Source organism: Schistocerca americana, chromosome 11 (genome assembly GCF_021461395.2).
Source record: "Schistocerca americana isolate TAMUIC-IGC-003095 chromosome 11, iqSchAmer2.1, whole genome shotgun sequence".
Taxonomy (NCBI): domain Eukaryota; kingdom Metazoa; phylum Arthropoda; class Insecta; order Orthoptera; family Acrididae; genus Schistocerca; species Schistocerca americana.
Genome location: NC_060129.1, coordinates 194,724,869 through 194,741,605, shown reverse-complemented (window position 1 = coordinate 194,741,605; position 16,737 = coordinate 194,724,869). Strand labels below are relative to the sequence as shown.

The 16,737-nt window shown below is 42.4% G+C and overlaps 1 protein-coding gene across 1 annotated transcript in view; it reads right to left on the bottom strand.

The window, feature by feature from the left end:
• Positions 1 to 16,737, bottom strand: part of LOC124553582 (basement membrane-specific heparan sulfate proteoglycan core protein) — a 799,417-nt gene that overhangs the window by 62,860 nt on the left and 719,820 nt on the right. Inside the window, exons 65-67 of the mRNA XM_047127431.1 lie at positions 12,489 to 12,680; positions 5,670 to 5,853; positions 3,800 to 3,897 (exon numbers count right to left, since the gene is read on the bottom strand). Of these exons, the coding sequence (XP_046983387.1) occupies positions 3,800 to 3,897; positions 5,670 to 5,853; positions 12,489 to 12,680 (474 nt within the window). The remainder of the gene's footprint in view (positions 1 to 3,799; positions 3,898 to 5,669; positions 5,854 to 12,488; positions 12,681 to 16,737) is intronic.

Genomic DNA, 16,737 nt, shown 5'->3' with positions numbered 1-16,737 from the left:
AAATTTCTATGTAGAACACAGCTGTCGCGCCATCTTCAATTACTTGCGCAAGGCCTGTAAAAGCCTGTGGTGTGGTGCAGCTTCTCCCCTGGATGACAGTGTATCCAAATGTGACCATCATGCCGGTATAATAACAAAAGTTATTCATCCGACCAGATGACACATTTCTAGCGACCTGCGTTTCGATCTTAACGATCGCGTGCCCACTGCAATCTTAACGGATGATGGTGTCGGGTCAACACAGAACGTGTGGGGTCACCTGCTACGGATCCCTATGCTTAACAATGAGTGCTGAATGGTGTGTTCTGAAAAACTTGTGCTTGCACCGACACTGTACTGTGTCATCAGATCTGGCACAGATCACTGCCTAGTTCTACACTACTGGCCATTCAAATTGCTACACCACAAAGATGACGTGCTACAGACGCGAAATTTAATCGACAGGAAGAAGATGCTGTGATATGCAAATGATTAGCTTTTCAGAGCATTCACACAAGTTTGGCAGCTGTGGCAACACCTACAACGTGCTGACATGAGGAAAGTTTTCAACCGATTTCTCATACACAAACAGCAGTTGACCATCCTTGCCTGGTGAAACGTTGTTGTGATGCCTCGTGTAAGGAGAAATGCGTAGCATCACGTTTCCGACTTTGATAAAGGTCGGATTGTAGCCTATCGGGATTGCAGTTTATCGTATCGAGACTTTGCTGCTGGCGTTGGTCGAGATCCAATGACAGTTAGCAGAATATGAAATCGGTGGGTTCAGGAGGGTAATACGGAACGCCGTGCTGGGCAGTTCGATGACGTTTGCAGCAGCACAGACTATCAGCTCTGAGACCAAGGCTGCAGTTACCCTTGATGCTGCATCACAGACAGGAGCGCCTGCGATGGTGTACTCAACGACGAACCTGGGTGCACGAATGGCAAAACGTCATTTTTTCGGATTAATCGAGCATAACGACGGTCGCATCCATGTTTGGCGACACTGCGGTGAACGCACATTGGAAGCGTGTATTCGTCATTGCCATACTGGCGCATCACCCTGTGTGATGGTATGGGGTGCCATCGGTTACACGTCTCGGTCACCTCTTGTTCGCATTGACGGCACTTTGAACAGTGGACGTTACATTTCAGATGTGTTACGACCCGTGGCTCTATCCTTCATTCGATCCATGCAAAACCCTACATTTCAGCAGGATAATGCGCAACCGCATGTTGCAGGTCCTGTACAGGCCTTTATGGATACAGAAAATGTTCAACTCCTGCCCTGGCCAGCACATTCTCCTGATCTCTCACCAACTGAAAACGTTTGGTCAATGGTGGCCGAGCAACTGGCTCGTCACAATACGCCAGTCACTACTCTCGATGAACTGTGGTATTGTGTTGAAGCTGCATGGGCAGCTGTACCTGTACACGCCATCCGAGCTCTGTTTGGCTCAATGGCCAGGCGTGTCAAGGCTGTTATTACAGCCAGAGGTGGTTGTTCTGGGTATGATTTCTCTGGATCTATGCACCCAAATTGCGTGAAAATGTAATCACATGTGAGTTGTAGTATAATACACTCCTGGAAATTGAAATAAGAACACCGTGAATTCATTGTCCCAGGAAGGGGAAACTTTATTGACACATTCCTGGGGTCAGATACATCACATGATCACACTGACAGAACCACAGGCACATAGACACAGGCAACAGAGCATGCACAATGTCGGCATTAGTACAGTGTATATCCACCTTTCGCAGCAATGCAGGCTGCTATTCTCCCATGGAGACGATCGTAGAGATGCTGGATGTAGTCCTGTGGAACGGCTTGCCATGCCATTTCCACCTGGCACCTCAGTTGGACCAGCGTTCATGCTGGACGTGCAGACCGCGTGAGACGACGCTTCATCCAGTCCCAAACATGCTCAATGGGGAACAGATCCGGAGATCTTGCTGGCCAGGGTAGTTGACTTACACCTTCTAGAGCACGTTGAGTGGCACGGGATACATGCGGACGTGCATTGTCCTGTTGGAACAGCAAGTTCCCTTGCCGGTCTAGGAATGGTAGAACGATGGGTTCGATGACGGTTTGGATGTACCGTGCACTATTCAGTGTCCCCTCGACGATCACCAGTGGTGTACGGCCAGTGTAGGAGATCGCTCCCCACACCATGATGCCGGGTGTTGGCCCTGTGTGCCTCGGTCGTATGCAGTCCTGATTGTGGCGCTCACCTGCACAGCGCCAAACACGCATACGACCATCATTGGCACCAAGGCAGAAGCGACTCTCATCGCTGAAGACGACACGTCTCCATTCGTCCCTCCATTCACGCCTGTCGCGACACCACTGGAGGCGGGCTGCACGATGTTGGGGCGCGAGCGGAAGACGGCCTAACGGTGTGCGGGACTGTAGCCCAGCTTCATGGAGACGGTTGCGAATGGTCCTCGCCGATACCCCAGGAGCAACAGTGTCCCTAATTTGCTGGGAAGTGGCGGTGCGGTCCCCTACGGCACTGCGTAGGATCCTACGGTCTTGGCGTGCATCCGTGCGTCGCTGCGGTCCGGTCCCAGGTCGACGGGCACGTGCACCTTCCGCCGACCACTGGCGACAACATCGATGTACTGTGGAGACCTCACGCCCCACGTGTTGAGCAATTTGGCGGTACGTCCACCCGACCTCCCGCATGCCCTCGCTCAAAGTCCGTCAACTGCACATACGGTTCACGTCCACGCTGTCGCGGCATGCTACCAGTGTTAAAGACTGCGATGGAGCTCCGTATGCCACGGCAAACTGGCTGACACTGACGGCGGCGGTGCACAAATGCTGCGCAGCTAGCGCCATTCGACGGCCAACACCGCGGTTCCTGGTGTGTCCGCTGTGCCGTGCGTGTGATCATTGCTTGTACAGCCCTCTCGCAGTATCCGGAGCAAGTATGGTGGGTCTGACACACCGGTGTCAATGTGTTCTTTTTTCCATTTCCATGAGTGTATATTTGCCCAATGAATACCCGTTTATCATCTGCATTTCTTCCTGGTGTAGCAATTTTAATGGCCAGTAGTGTATTTGCAGCAGACGAGCCTCGAGGAAGCACATTCTGCCACGAGGTACGGACGTTCGACACATTGTCCCCTACTCTGGGTTTCACTGACTTTCGACCATTTTCCAAAGATGTTCGTGACAGTAACACGCTATCATCCAACCGGCTTTACTTTTTAAAATATACTTGCTCCCAGACGTCGGGCAATAACAATCTGCTCTTTGTGGAAGTCCCAAATGTACAGCCCGTATCATTGATTGAATGATTCCCCAGTCACCTCTGGCCCACTTATCTACTTTCCTATGTCCATACTGCCACCAGGCGACATTCGACCTTGTGATGGCCAGTGATCCTAATGTTTCACAGTTCATCAGTGTATGTGGGACCGTAAAGAGAATCCTGCAGAAACCGACAATCTACAAAATAGGATTTCAGTAAAATATGATCTACCGATGAGACCACAAATGCACCGAAAAAGCCTGAACAAGAGTAATATTCATTTTTAGCATAACAGTGGAATTGAATGCCTACAATGGCAGATTTGCGAAGAAACAGACTACAATACTTAACAGCGAGCAGGTATTTTTTCTTAGCTATACTTGGCACTACAAATCTGTGTATTGAAAGATGACTTACATTTGAATTGTCCGGGAAGGCGAGCAGTTAGTACAGAACAAATACACACAGAGAATTAGATGCCACACTATTAATTTGTCAAATTTCCAATTTGATGTTTGAATACAATGGAAATGGTTTGGGCTGGCAACTATGACTCTTACCCTGAATGGTGAGCACATAGTCTTCACTGAAGGTACCAGCGCCGGTGTAAGCCGTGCACCTGTACACGCCTCCATTTTCAGGCCTCACGTTTGTTATCCTGAGGGAAAAGTACGCACACATATATATGCTGTCGTGAACATAGCAAAGAACAGTGCTCTTACAAAATGTGGGCAACACAAATAACATAATCACTTTAATTAATGCAATTGTAGATTCTTTGTGAGACAATGTATAACTTACTTTGGTACTGGTCTAAGCAGTGTTATAATTATTTAGTGGAAGTAGATGTACTACATATAGAATAGATGGAAAAGGGAAAAGCTACTTCTATTAGAAATATTAGGAATTACAAAGATAAATGTGTGTACCCCCATCCACACTTACTAGATTCAATTTAATGATTTATCTCTTTTACATGATATTGTGACTTCTTCATAAGAGTGAAGCTGTTTTGGAATCTTGTGGACATCATTCATAAATAGGTAATTACGCAGATATACACTTACATAACCAATGTCACGATTCCTGTGTACATCGCTGTCTACTCTTCAGTGATGTTTAAACAACAGAAAATCTGGGAAGCAATAATATTATGAATTGTGATAGCTAACTACCTACCATACAGAGGAGACATTAAGTGACAGGCAGACACATTTAAAACTAGATGCCTCGAAAACAGCAGCTTTCCAATCAAGTCCATCCTTCATCTCTCTCTTTCTTACACACACACACACACACACACACACACAGACATGGTCACTATCATTTCTGGGTGCTGTCACACCACAGCACCTGGAGAAAAAATAAGTAAAGTTAGTTCCCCACCAGTGCATCATTTTACACACATTGTTGCAGCATTTAAGTTGAAAGTAGCAGTTGCTATGCAATGTCCCCATTGGCAGGTGGTCTGAGAGTGTGGAGGTGTTATGGGTACCATACTATTAGTGTAAATGGTATTTAACAGTTTTTCTCAGGCTCATGTTGGAGGTCAAAGTGTGTAGAAGTTTAACAATGAGGGTAGAATTATTTACTGCAATTCAAAACAAAGTTTCAGTGTGAAAGTTCAGACAGTTATTGCGGTTTATAGTAGGTCGTTGTGATTGGTGAGTTTAATTTAATCTATATGGAACAATAAATAATCACTAGTTTCATCTCAATCATAAAACTAAACTTGCCACGAGTCATTTTCCCAGTTTACCACCCCAACAGAGAGAAAGAAATCCAAGTTACGAAAAGACGAGAATAAGTGATGGTCAGTAGTTCAAGTCAAAGAGATAAACAAAGTAACTTACAAAGCTGAACAGTAATTAAATGAAAGATTTTATGGAGATGTGTGGGAGTACCATGAAACAGGATAGTACTGCAGTATATGGGAGAAGAGTTGAGAGCTTTACAGTAAACACCGAAATCCCCGTGCCACACGACCATAGCACGTTGCTGGAGGAGCTAAGAGGAGTATTGTGCGGTAATTAATGTTGCAGCAGTGATACATCTGATCCAGATGACGTCTTTAGCTGTCCTGAGCTGTCTGACAGAGTTACAATATTTCCACTGCTGTCATAAAATAAGTTCTTAACTCCACTTTTTTAATTGGGTGCCCTATTTTTCTTCGGCTCATCTACCACTGTGTTACAGTACTGTGGGTGCAGTGTTAATTGCGTATTACGACTGCAGAGAAACAAAAATTTAACTACATAACTTTATTTTTAACGGTTTATAGCAAAAATTTTATGACTACACTTCATACTTACACTGCTTCTGCACAACATTCGAAAACAGCAGGAATTTACTAGGGAAATGGCCTTTTTTATTTATCCAGATAAAGGGTTAAGAACTTCTATTCTCACCGAGAGGGTGGCCTCGCCTCACCTCAGCAGTTCGTTGGCAGTCTGCACGTTGCTGTCGAGCTGCCGGTCGCGGTCCTCCTTGGTCCAGCGGAAGTTGACAGGCACCGAGCCGTCGGCCCCGGAGACACGGCAGCGCAGGTCCACGTTGTCGCCCGCCCGCACCTGCTGGCTACTCGCGTCGATGTGCAGTGACAGGCTCGACACTCCTGCGGTGCGACCACGGTGTGGCGAGCGGACCGTAAGGTCGAGCGAGACGAAATGGCATAGGTTCCAGTGTTACGGCAACGGGACGTCATCACGGCAAATCGCCGACATTCGAAGTCGATCCGGTGTCGGATAGTGATTTTGTTGCCACAATTTGAGTGGTGGCAGGATGGGGAGCGAGGTGAGGAGAATGGGAGAAATATACGTCAAAATTAGAAAAGAAATAATGCAGCGTGTCTTAAACATTATAATGGATCACAGTAAATCAAATATTGCTTCCACTAATTTACAAGGCTAAATACAACACCTATTACAAAAATAAAAATTAACTTCTTTATGTTGTAGAACCCGAGAGGAAAACTGAAGTCAATCAGTGGTGCATTTAAAGCAACTAATGCCCTTACATTACTGACAGACATACGGTCAGGGTCTTCTACTCACTATAATTTATACGCTAGGAAGATTTTTGTTAATATTACACCACCTCTAGTCACAATAATTTATTCTGTCGCTTTAGTAAAATACATTCCGGAGGAGCTTCAACTCCATAATTAGGGACAACACTGACATTTCAGTTGAAGCTTCCCGGCAGATTAAAATTGGATGCCACACCAGAGCTCGAACCTGGAACCTTCGCCTTTGGGGGCAAGTGCTCACTGACGGAGCTATCTGAGCACAACTCACAATCTGCCCTCACAGCTTTAATCCTGCCCGTACTTCATCTATTACCTTCCAAACTTCAAAGAAGTCCTCCTGCACTGCATTGCACCTCAGCAATAGCCTTTCTCCTGGGAGTGTTAGTCCCACAAAATGTGCAAGAGAACCTTAGCGAAGTCTGAAAGGTAAGAGAAAAGAAACTGGCGGAAGTAAAGCTGTGAGGGCGGGTCACGAGTCGTTCTCGGATACCTCCGTCGGTAGAGCACTTGCCCGTAAAAGACAAATGCCCAGGTTCAAATTCCACTCGGGCATATATTATGTTGGTGCATAAGTTCGTAGTGTTTTTTTTTTTTTGTTTTTTTTTTTTTTTTTTCTTTTTTCTTTTTTTTTTTCCCATGTTGGTATTCCAGCTCCTATTGGTTTATTTATCGGTTGTCATTTTTTATTAGTCGGTCACTGTCAAAGTGAGAGGTGTGGACTCTAGAAAATGGAATGCCAAAGGGAGAAATCAGAACATTTCTAGCATATTCTCTTGTTTGAGATCAACAGAGGGGTGACAGTAATGGAGGCAGCTAGAAATGTTTGGGCCTTGTACGGAGATAATGCCACTGGACACAGCACAGTAATAAAATGGTTTCTTCCTCTTAAGGAGGATCGTTTTGACATTGGGCTAGTGGCTCTCGGAAGATCTTCGGGGTTTGACAGAGATTGTTTAAACACAGTAATCTACAATGATTCGTGTCAGTGTACTCGAAATGGCAAATGTGGTGAATTGTGAGCATTCCACCTAATCGAATGTACAGGTGCCACATACTGCAAGCCAAAATCACAAAAATCAGCAGGTGGCCACGTGTCATCTGAGGTTACTTGTCATCGATTGGCTCACGGACAACACCGACCATTCCTATACTGTACCATTACTGGTGACGAGAAATAGTGTCTTTGTATTAAGATCAGGAAAACAGAAAACGGTTGCACTCAAACATAGCAGCAACCACTAGTACAAAGACCTGCGCGCATCAACAACAGATAATGTCATACAAATGATGGCGGAACAGCGACAGTGTGGTGTACCACGAATTCCTTCCCTGAGGTGTAACCGTCACAGCTAATATTTACTGTCACCAAGTGAAATGCAATCCGAGAATGACGATCAGGAAGACTGTGCGAAGTGATGCTACTCGACGATAATACGCGCACGCATTCTACTGAACTGACCAAAAGACGCCACACGTGAACTGGTTTGGTAAGACATTCTGGATCCATCCTACTCACACGGTTCTGTGCACTCAGATTTTCACCTTTTCTGCTCTCTGTCGAACAACTTTCTATCTGTATGAGAATGCACTCCAAATATGGCTCAATGAGTCCTTCTCCTCGAAGCCATGTGATCTCTACAGTAGCAGAATCAAAAAGTTATGCCAGCATTGACAGACTGTTGTAATTCGTGACATTCTAGTCAGAGCTGCCAGAGATGGCAGTCATGCGCATGTGTGGTTTGCTTGCTGTGTAAATAAATAAATGTGTGTGTGTGTTTGTTTGTTTTTCCTTTTCTGAAGAAAGGCTTTGGCCAAAAGCTAATGCATATGTGTGTTTTCATTGTTTCTGTTTGCAACTCAATGTATTTATCTTCATGGACAGTAGCAATCTATCTTTTCACAGCTGAATATGATTGGTGACTAAAGTTTCTGTTACATGTATGTCACATTTATTAAAATTATGGAAAAATTCTACAAACTTATGCACCAACCCAATAGTTTTAATCCACGACAGGAGTTTCTAACCAGCACAAATTCTTCTGCACATTATACACGATTTCTGGGAGGAATACAGTTGCTAGCTTTACACGAAAAAAGGTCTTGGGTGAAATAAACAAAATAAATAAAGTATTATTAATGTTGATGGCCAAATGAAGGTGACTTTGCTCCTGTCAGCGAATGGAAGTCCACCTCAATCTGTTTCAAAGGAAACATTGCAAAGGAACTGGATGTGATGAACATTGGGAGTCGGGCACCTCTCAAAAGGCCATTACTCAAAGCAGCACATAAAACTGCATGTCTTCCATGGGCCAAACAGCACAGAAATTGGAGAGGAGCTGACTGGAGGCATGTACAGTGGTCCAACTACTCACAATTTTGAATCTCTTCAAATGACGTGAGGTGTCGCATGCATCGATTCTTGGTGAGGCACTTAACCTGCAGTGCATGGAGGCCGTAGTTCAGGCCAGAGGTTGTTTTGGGGTTGCTTTTAATACCGTGACTTTATGCACACTCGTTCAGGTTTATGTGAGCATGAATCGGGAAGTTTACTTCACAGAGGTGTACTTTCATTTAAGTCTAATTCCTTTGCTGTATGGTGCTGTTTCATGACGCAAAGTATCTGGAGTATAGTACTTTCCTCCTGTTTGGAGAGATGGTATGCTTGCATTACAACACCTTCTGATAAACTATGGAAAAACAATTATTCTTATTTTTTTTTTTTTTATATCAATTTGCACTGCCGGTGTTAAAGCTAAGCTACAGTAATGCGCAATATATGTTGCTAATCCAAAACTACTTTCAGATTAATATACTACATAATCACCACAACAGAAGTCTCACTGATATTGTCTTATGATACAAATACTCTACATAAAGTCTGAGTATTACTGTGACAAGAGAATACATTTATAATACAAACTGAAAGAACTGTGAAGGGAAAAGATAATAAAATAAAATTTTAATACTAGGGTTACAATATTAATGAGAGTATAGCTCAAGAAAAAAACCTTTCAAAGGAAAGACATAAATAAAATAAAATGGACACAACAGCTATATTATTAGAATTTTAGTACTATTAATGAAATTATGATTTAAATTGCAACACCTCAATACATTTTAAATTTTCTTCTTTTATAATTTGTTAAAAGAGTTAGTTGCTACAGACCAACTTTCAACAGCAACCAAACCTGGATTAGAACGAGGCCAATTAGTGTTATGTTCCAGAAATAATTGTGGAAACAGTGTTACGTCCTTACGGAGTTCAACTAGAATTAATTCTACAAATGCAGAAGAAACATGGCGTGCAAATCATAAAATCAAAGGGATAACAAAAGTAAAAATCAAAACAAAATTGATTTAGCCAGTCAAGGCAGGATGGAATGCAGGATTGTAGCACATCATAAAACCATACCGCATCCTGTAGTCGACTCCAGCAATCTCCCTCAAATCCCGAAGAATCAAATATTCGAGATGTGTGTGCACAAACAGTGGAAGAAACCACAGCAAGCTACTGTTGCATGTTGCGGGATGTGACCAAAGCTGTAAGCTCCTTAAAAGTTTGCATATTACATAACAGCATCATTCTTCAAGAACACTTATTATGCCCCAGCTGTGGCCAGCTTCGCAGGAAAAGCTAGGGAAAAAAGCACAATATCTAAATGCCAAAATGAGCAATGCAATGTTTTGTAGTGTCAGCAGGAAGAAAATGCTTGTATGGGTGCACTAGCCAACAGAGAATACACCATACATTAACTGAAGGCTTTAAACATAACATTTTTGTTGGAGGATTTTCACAAAAAAGGTGGGCATTCTACTTTACACTTATCTGTAAATAATACAGAACAACTTAAAATGAATACAGTGATTACAAACATCTATAAATATTTAATTCAGAGTAATACATTGATAAGAATTACAGAGAATGTAAAAGAAAGTATAGAATTTAGACTGTCATGGAAGCCCAGTGATTCAAAAGCCCATGCATGGCAATGTGCAAGTGATAAGTTGCGTGGCATTAAGTGAAAATGTCAATCTTGTGTAGAAGGCATTCTGTATATTGGACTCGAACAACTGTCATTCCGTCATCGCAGTGTGGAGAAGATTTCATCAGCAGTACAACTGAGCCGCTCCAAATGCCGACAACATTTATAGATGGCATCAGCGTGGGATTTTTAAATCAGTATCTTTCAAACAGATAGATCAATCATATTGGACGTGATGATGCTATGTTCTGCCAGGATTTTTCGACCTGATACTCATGATTTTCTTTTTATGGGGCTATGTGAAACACCTTGTATGTGCCTCTTTGATGGAAGCAATTTTAGGATTCAGAAATGCTCATCTCTTGATGATTCAGAATGTATGATGAGAAATTGATTCTCATTCAAATGTTGTTTGTTCTAACAGGACACATATAGCATTTTTTTGTATTTTCTTCCCATTCTCTGTAATTCTTACTGATGTATGCTATGCATGAAATAGTTTTAGCTGTTTGTAACCACGCCATTGATTCTGAACTGTCCAGTACAAACAGAATGATTTACATATGTTCCTGCCACCATAGTAAGAAGGCTATAATCGAGAGACATAGTCAAATCACATCACCTGACTTCTGGCTTGTGGTGGCAGGTATAGTCTTGTAGACTGGAAACTCACAAAGGCATCTGGATGGAATGTGAGAGACTAACTACGAATACAAAGTGCTTGACACAAGGAAAAAAGACAACTTTTTTTTTATCTTTGTACTGTAAATTTGAAAGTGCAAGTCTTGCAGACATCACATGACAGATGTTAGGTTTGTCAGTCCAGTCAGTATCAGAACATTAGAAACACGGGAATCCATGGAGAGAAGAAAACAATCTTTTCACTACAAGATATTCAGGAAGTTCAGGGAATCAGCATTTGCAACAGATTGCAGAGTCATTTTAGGGCTTCAAGCATAAAACACTCGAGTGACTATTTGGGATGTTAAACAATGACAAAAGTGACCACCTATCTGAAGTCAATAATGGGGTGGTAAAGAGAAAACACACAAAAAATCACTGAAGATAACTTTCCATTTGTTTCTTGCAGTGTTCTGCATAAGACTGTGTCCAAACAACTAGGGTGTTGCAAGGCATACGCTTGTCGGGTTCCGAAATTCCTTCCCAGAACCAGAAAACTCAATAAATGGCTGCTTCTCTATTCTTTATTTCCTGCTATGATAGAGAAAGAGAACGTGTGCTGTACACTATAATTGTAACTAGTGAAGGGACGCAGATCGCCTATGCCTGCACAAAGGTGACAGAGCAGACAAAAAACAAGCTAAACTTTGGCAGACAGTAAGGTTATGACTTCCTTTTTTTGGGACGCTAAAGGTATTCCGTTTGTGAAATTTTAAAGAGACTGTGAAAATGTCCAAGGTGCAAAAGTGTGTGAAACTGCCAAGAATGTACAGATACCAAAAGAATGTTTTGGCTACATTGTGCAAGAGCATTGCATACAAGAAAGCTATCTTTGTGCAGAATGGGTTCTGCACACATCCGCAACAGATTATAAACAAATGGAAAAAGTGAAAATCACTCAGGGATCAGTTTTCAACATATTACTACAAAAATCTAACAACTTTCATGGAAACACGAAGCGTCATAGGAAGCTGTCCGAAGGGGCGTTCCTGTTTCACAATGGCCCAATTCATTCCATACAGGACAGCCACGCTTGCTGCTTGTGTAATCACTGTAACATCCTGAAATGGCACCAATGACTACTTTCTCTTTTCTCAGATGAAGAAACCATTGCACGGTAGGCATTTTCATATCGATAATGTGTTGATTTTTTGACGTGGAACATTTCCATAAGAGCCAATATGCAGACTTCTACAAGTGAGGCCTCTGTAAAGTCACCCATCATTGGGAAAAATGTGTCATCATTGAAGGACCTGTCACATATCAAGTGACTAAATATAATCAAATTTAACAGAGTTGGATTGCTTCTTTTGGAAGTGACGGTTAAAAATTAGAGACTACAAAAGGTATTCGAAAAGATACATTCGCGCTAACAGGCTGACAACGTTCAACACTCGAGACTACATTAAGACTTCTGACCAAAGGACCAGCTCCTCAAGATTTTTGAGGCATCACAACCCTAAAATCGACCGATAAGACAATCTATTTGCTCAAATCGAGCGACGAGAAAACAGAGACGAGGAGCAGGCCGAAGCCAAAGTAGGTGGGAAAACCAACCCCGTCCGCCCCTGCGGTAGCCGGCAGGTCCGCCACCACAGTAGAGCTCGTCGCTGCCGTCGCGACAGTCGATGCGGCCGTCGCACTGAGCCGTGAGCGGGACGCACTCCCCAGTGCGGCACTGGAAGCCGCCCACAGCCGCCACGCCGGAGACGCCCGGAGGGGCGAAGTAGCACCCACCCGCCGCGTACACTGTGGCGGCACCAGGCGTTAGTGACCGATAAACACTCGTCGGCCGTCTGACATCGGCCAGACCTCAGGTGGGGTGAAAAGGAAAGCAGAATGCCACTGAGTAGGAACGTGGGAAGAGGGAGAGGAGGGCACGGAACCAGTCTGGTAAGTGGAATGGCTGCTGCAGCTTTCCGTCGGTCATTTTCCTACTGTCGTCTCAGAAGATCGAAGCCAAATTCCCCGGCATCTGACAACATTGTCCGTTCATTTCTCACACAACACTTTGATAAGTGCCACACACGTTGTAAACATTAAATGCTGTGCTCTACAATGTTTTTGTCCACTAGACTCCAATAAGACACATTGAGCACAGGAAGATGGCAGTCCAAGTTTCCATCTGGTCATCAAGATTTAGGTTAAAAACATTTCAAAAGCTCGGGCTATAAGAAATATTTTATTTTTGCCAGTGACACAGTACTTGTTACTTCTGTACAGGATCTGTTACTTCTGTACAGGATCCTATTGATTTTTTTCAAGTTGGTGGTACGGGTTCTGTGGTCTCATTCTTCAGTCGTCAAGATGTCGGTAATTTCTCTTGCTGGAACGTCGATCATTTACAAATTCGTTCACGATTATCATCAAAATTTGTTCTGAGACACTTCCAATGTCTCTCTGTATGCACCTATAATGACTGGTTGGAGTTTAGACATCACTTTGATCAAAGATGGTCAATTGTAGCATCTAAACTACTGACTCAGGCAGTGTACAAAATTCTGTGCTGAAACTTTAACTGATACAACTATCTGAACACACAGATATTCACCTCTCATCAATTATTTCGAGAGCGGGTGGGACTCCAAAAAAAAAGAATTCTCTTGGCTGTCCATAAGAGTTCTCTCACTACAGATTCCTAACTCAATACGGTCTGCGAATTAAAAATTATCCCATTGCCAGTGCCTTAGTGAAGTCCGAAGCCAAGTTATACAATAATAAAAACAAGTGTGGAATTTGGGGACAACGTTGGCCTTCCTTTTTATTATTTCCCAACAATCAACATTTTCAACTTCTTTTGCAGTAGTGAACAGTTTGTTTTTGTACTGTCTTAGCCCAAAACAAAATGACAAGGAGTATGTGGCTTTATGAAGTGAGGTCAGGATGTGTCCCATTCTTTAACCTCAACAAGTACAGGGTTATTACAAATGATTGAAGCGATTTCATAAATTCACTGTAGCTCCATTCATTGACATATGGTCACGACACACTACAGATACGTAGAAAAACTCATAAAGTTTTGTTTGGCTGAAGCCCCACTTCAGGTTTCTGCCGCCAGAGCGCTCGAGAGCGCAGTGAGACAAAATGGCGACAGGAGCCGAGAAAGCGTATGTCGTGCTTGAAATGCACTCACATCAGTCAGTCATAACAGTGCAACGACACTTCAGGACCAAGTTCAACAAAGATCCACCAACTGCCAACTCCATTCGGCGATGGTATGCGCAGTTTAAACCTTCTGGATGCCTCTGTAAGGGGAAATCAATGGGTCGGCCTGGAGTGAGCGAAGAAACGGTTGAACGCGTGCGGGCAAGTTTCACGCGTAGCCCGCGGAAGTCGACGAATAAAGCAAGCAGGGAGCTAAACGTACCACAGCCGACGGTTTGGAAAATCTTACGGAAAAGGCTAAAGCACAAGCCTTACCGCTTACAATTGCTACAAGCCCTGACACCCGATGACAAAGTCAAACGCTTTGAATTTTCGGCGCGGTTGCAACAGCTCATGGAAGAGGATGCGTTCAGTGCAAAACTTGTTTTCGGTGATGAAGCTACATTTTTTCTTAATGGTGAAGTGTTTAAACCTCCTCTACAAGAAACGTGCCAGAACTGCGAGCTCGCATCAACAATGCTTTCGAACTCATTGATGGGGACATGCTGCGCCGAGTGTGGGAGGAACTTGATTATCGGCTTGATGTCTGCCGAATCACTAAAGGGACACATATCGAACATTTGTGAATGCCTAAAAAAACTTTTTGAGTTTTTGCATGTGTGTGCAAAGCATTGTGAAAATATCTCAAATAATAAAGTTATTGCAGAGCTGTGAAATCGCTTCAATCATTTGTAATAACCCTGTATTTTTCTCCAGTAATTCAGTCATTTTCAGACAATTTCTCTGGAGATGACCACACCTACTTCATGCCACTGACATAATAACTATCAGCTTGTAACTCCAGCCCAGCAGGTCCTGATATATATACACACACAAACTTCTCCTACTTTTCGTGACTCATTACATAAACAATGGTACATACCTTAACAGTGTTCCAGACAATTTCTTAGTTCTGAACATGAAAAGGCATATTTCCCAGTTACAGTTCCCTCAGACCATTCATAGTACCAACAATTTCAGCATTTTGATCTTCATTTTTGTAAAAAAAATAAAAACTTCATTTTGCCCCATTTTTTGACAACATGAAACAAATAGTTTTATTTAATTTACTTGGGAAAGAAATTCAGTTCATCACATAAATGTTTCAGTCAACTCTTTCATGTGTAAACATATTGTGGTTTACGTAGGGTGATGTTCTGAATTAATATTACCCTCTGGGCAATACGATTTGGAAGTTATTTGTATTGTACAGTTAATTTTATAGTTAATGCTCATTTCCAGAGAAGCAGCATTTCCAAAATACTTTAAGTTCTCTCAAAAATAAATTTTTGGTTCCTAATCCACTACATGAGACATTCTAATCACTATTAAACTAAGAACTAGACAAAAATGTATCAGGAAAAACCATTTTAACTCAATCCATGTCATTCATTCACATTACCCTATTGAAGTCACCAGTTCAGTCACTGAGCATTGTTTCATTGAGAAGCCCCCGCCCCCTCCTCCTTCACAATGTTTGGGCAGAAAAAGCTCAGATATTGCAAAAGCAAAGCAAGAAGCTGATCTGTGCGAAGGGACAGGTCTCCGCAATTAATAGCCGCCAAAGCATTGACCCTCTACTGTGTTCCATTTTATTATACTCATTCAGCAAACCTCTGCTGAGGTATAATTTTGGCCAGTAATATTTGTCTTTTGGTGGTTCACACTGAGAAATGCTTGGTATGAAAATGCAGAAATCTCTGGAACCAATTCGTTTGTTAAGAACAAACGTTACTATTAAGCTGCTTCTGACAGATTCTGTAATGTGTAATGTTCCTTAAATTCCTCAGTGGAAAATCTCTCATAGGTAAACTGGAAATAAATATGTACAATTTCAGCACTGAAGAATTAACTCATCACCTACATAATACACATTTTGCACTGATAATGCCAGGGAGACTCTAGCTATACCAAAGGTGGCAAAGCACACTGAGCACAAGCATTTGATAATACAGGCATTAAATGTGTATTGGTAACCTTGAAATGTGTTATTAACACTGAGTCAACTTTATACACCATATTTTGTAGCTTTTTTGTGGTGACCACTGCCATCAGCATTTATCCACACAATTAGAAATTCCTGCATACAATGTTACCATACTTGTCAAAGCCTTTACACATTCCTGCGTTTTGTGTCAGATGCATATCACAGCACAAATCTGTACTTTTTTCCTTCAATTATAGGTGACACTAAGATATAGACTTTTATTTATTTGCTGCATAGCCGAAACTGGCATGCTTTTACAACACATTTGGTTATCAGCAGTAATGTAACACACTCACCACTTTCAAAATTACAAGCCAAGAATTTTTCAAGCTCTTAAAAATGTACTGTACATGCTGAAGCTTCTGATGTAACAAAATAATTGGCAAACAAGAACAGCAGACAGACATTTTACGTGTAGTGTTTATTCGAAACACAATGAAGAACTGTGGATGACACCATTTCTCACTCTGTTCCATTGGGCTAACTCCTGACTCACTTTTTGCCATATCCTCCCCTCAACACCCGTCTTTCGTATAAAATGTCAGAGAAACTGTATTTCTACTTTAAAACAAATAACTGTGAAACCATAAACAAGGTCTTCATATCCTAAATATCTTCTTCAATTTCAATATAGGCCAGTTAAGAAGCCTATTCAGTAATTCACCGTCTGTTAAC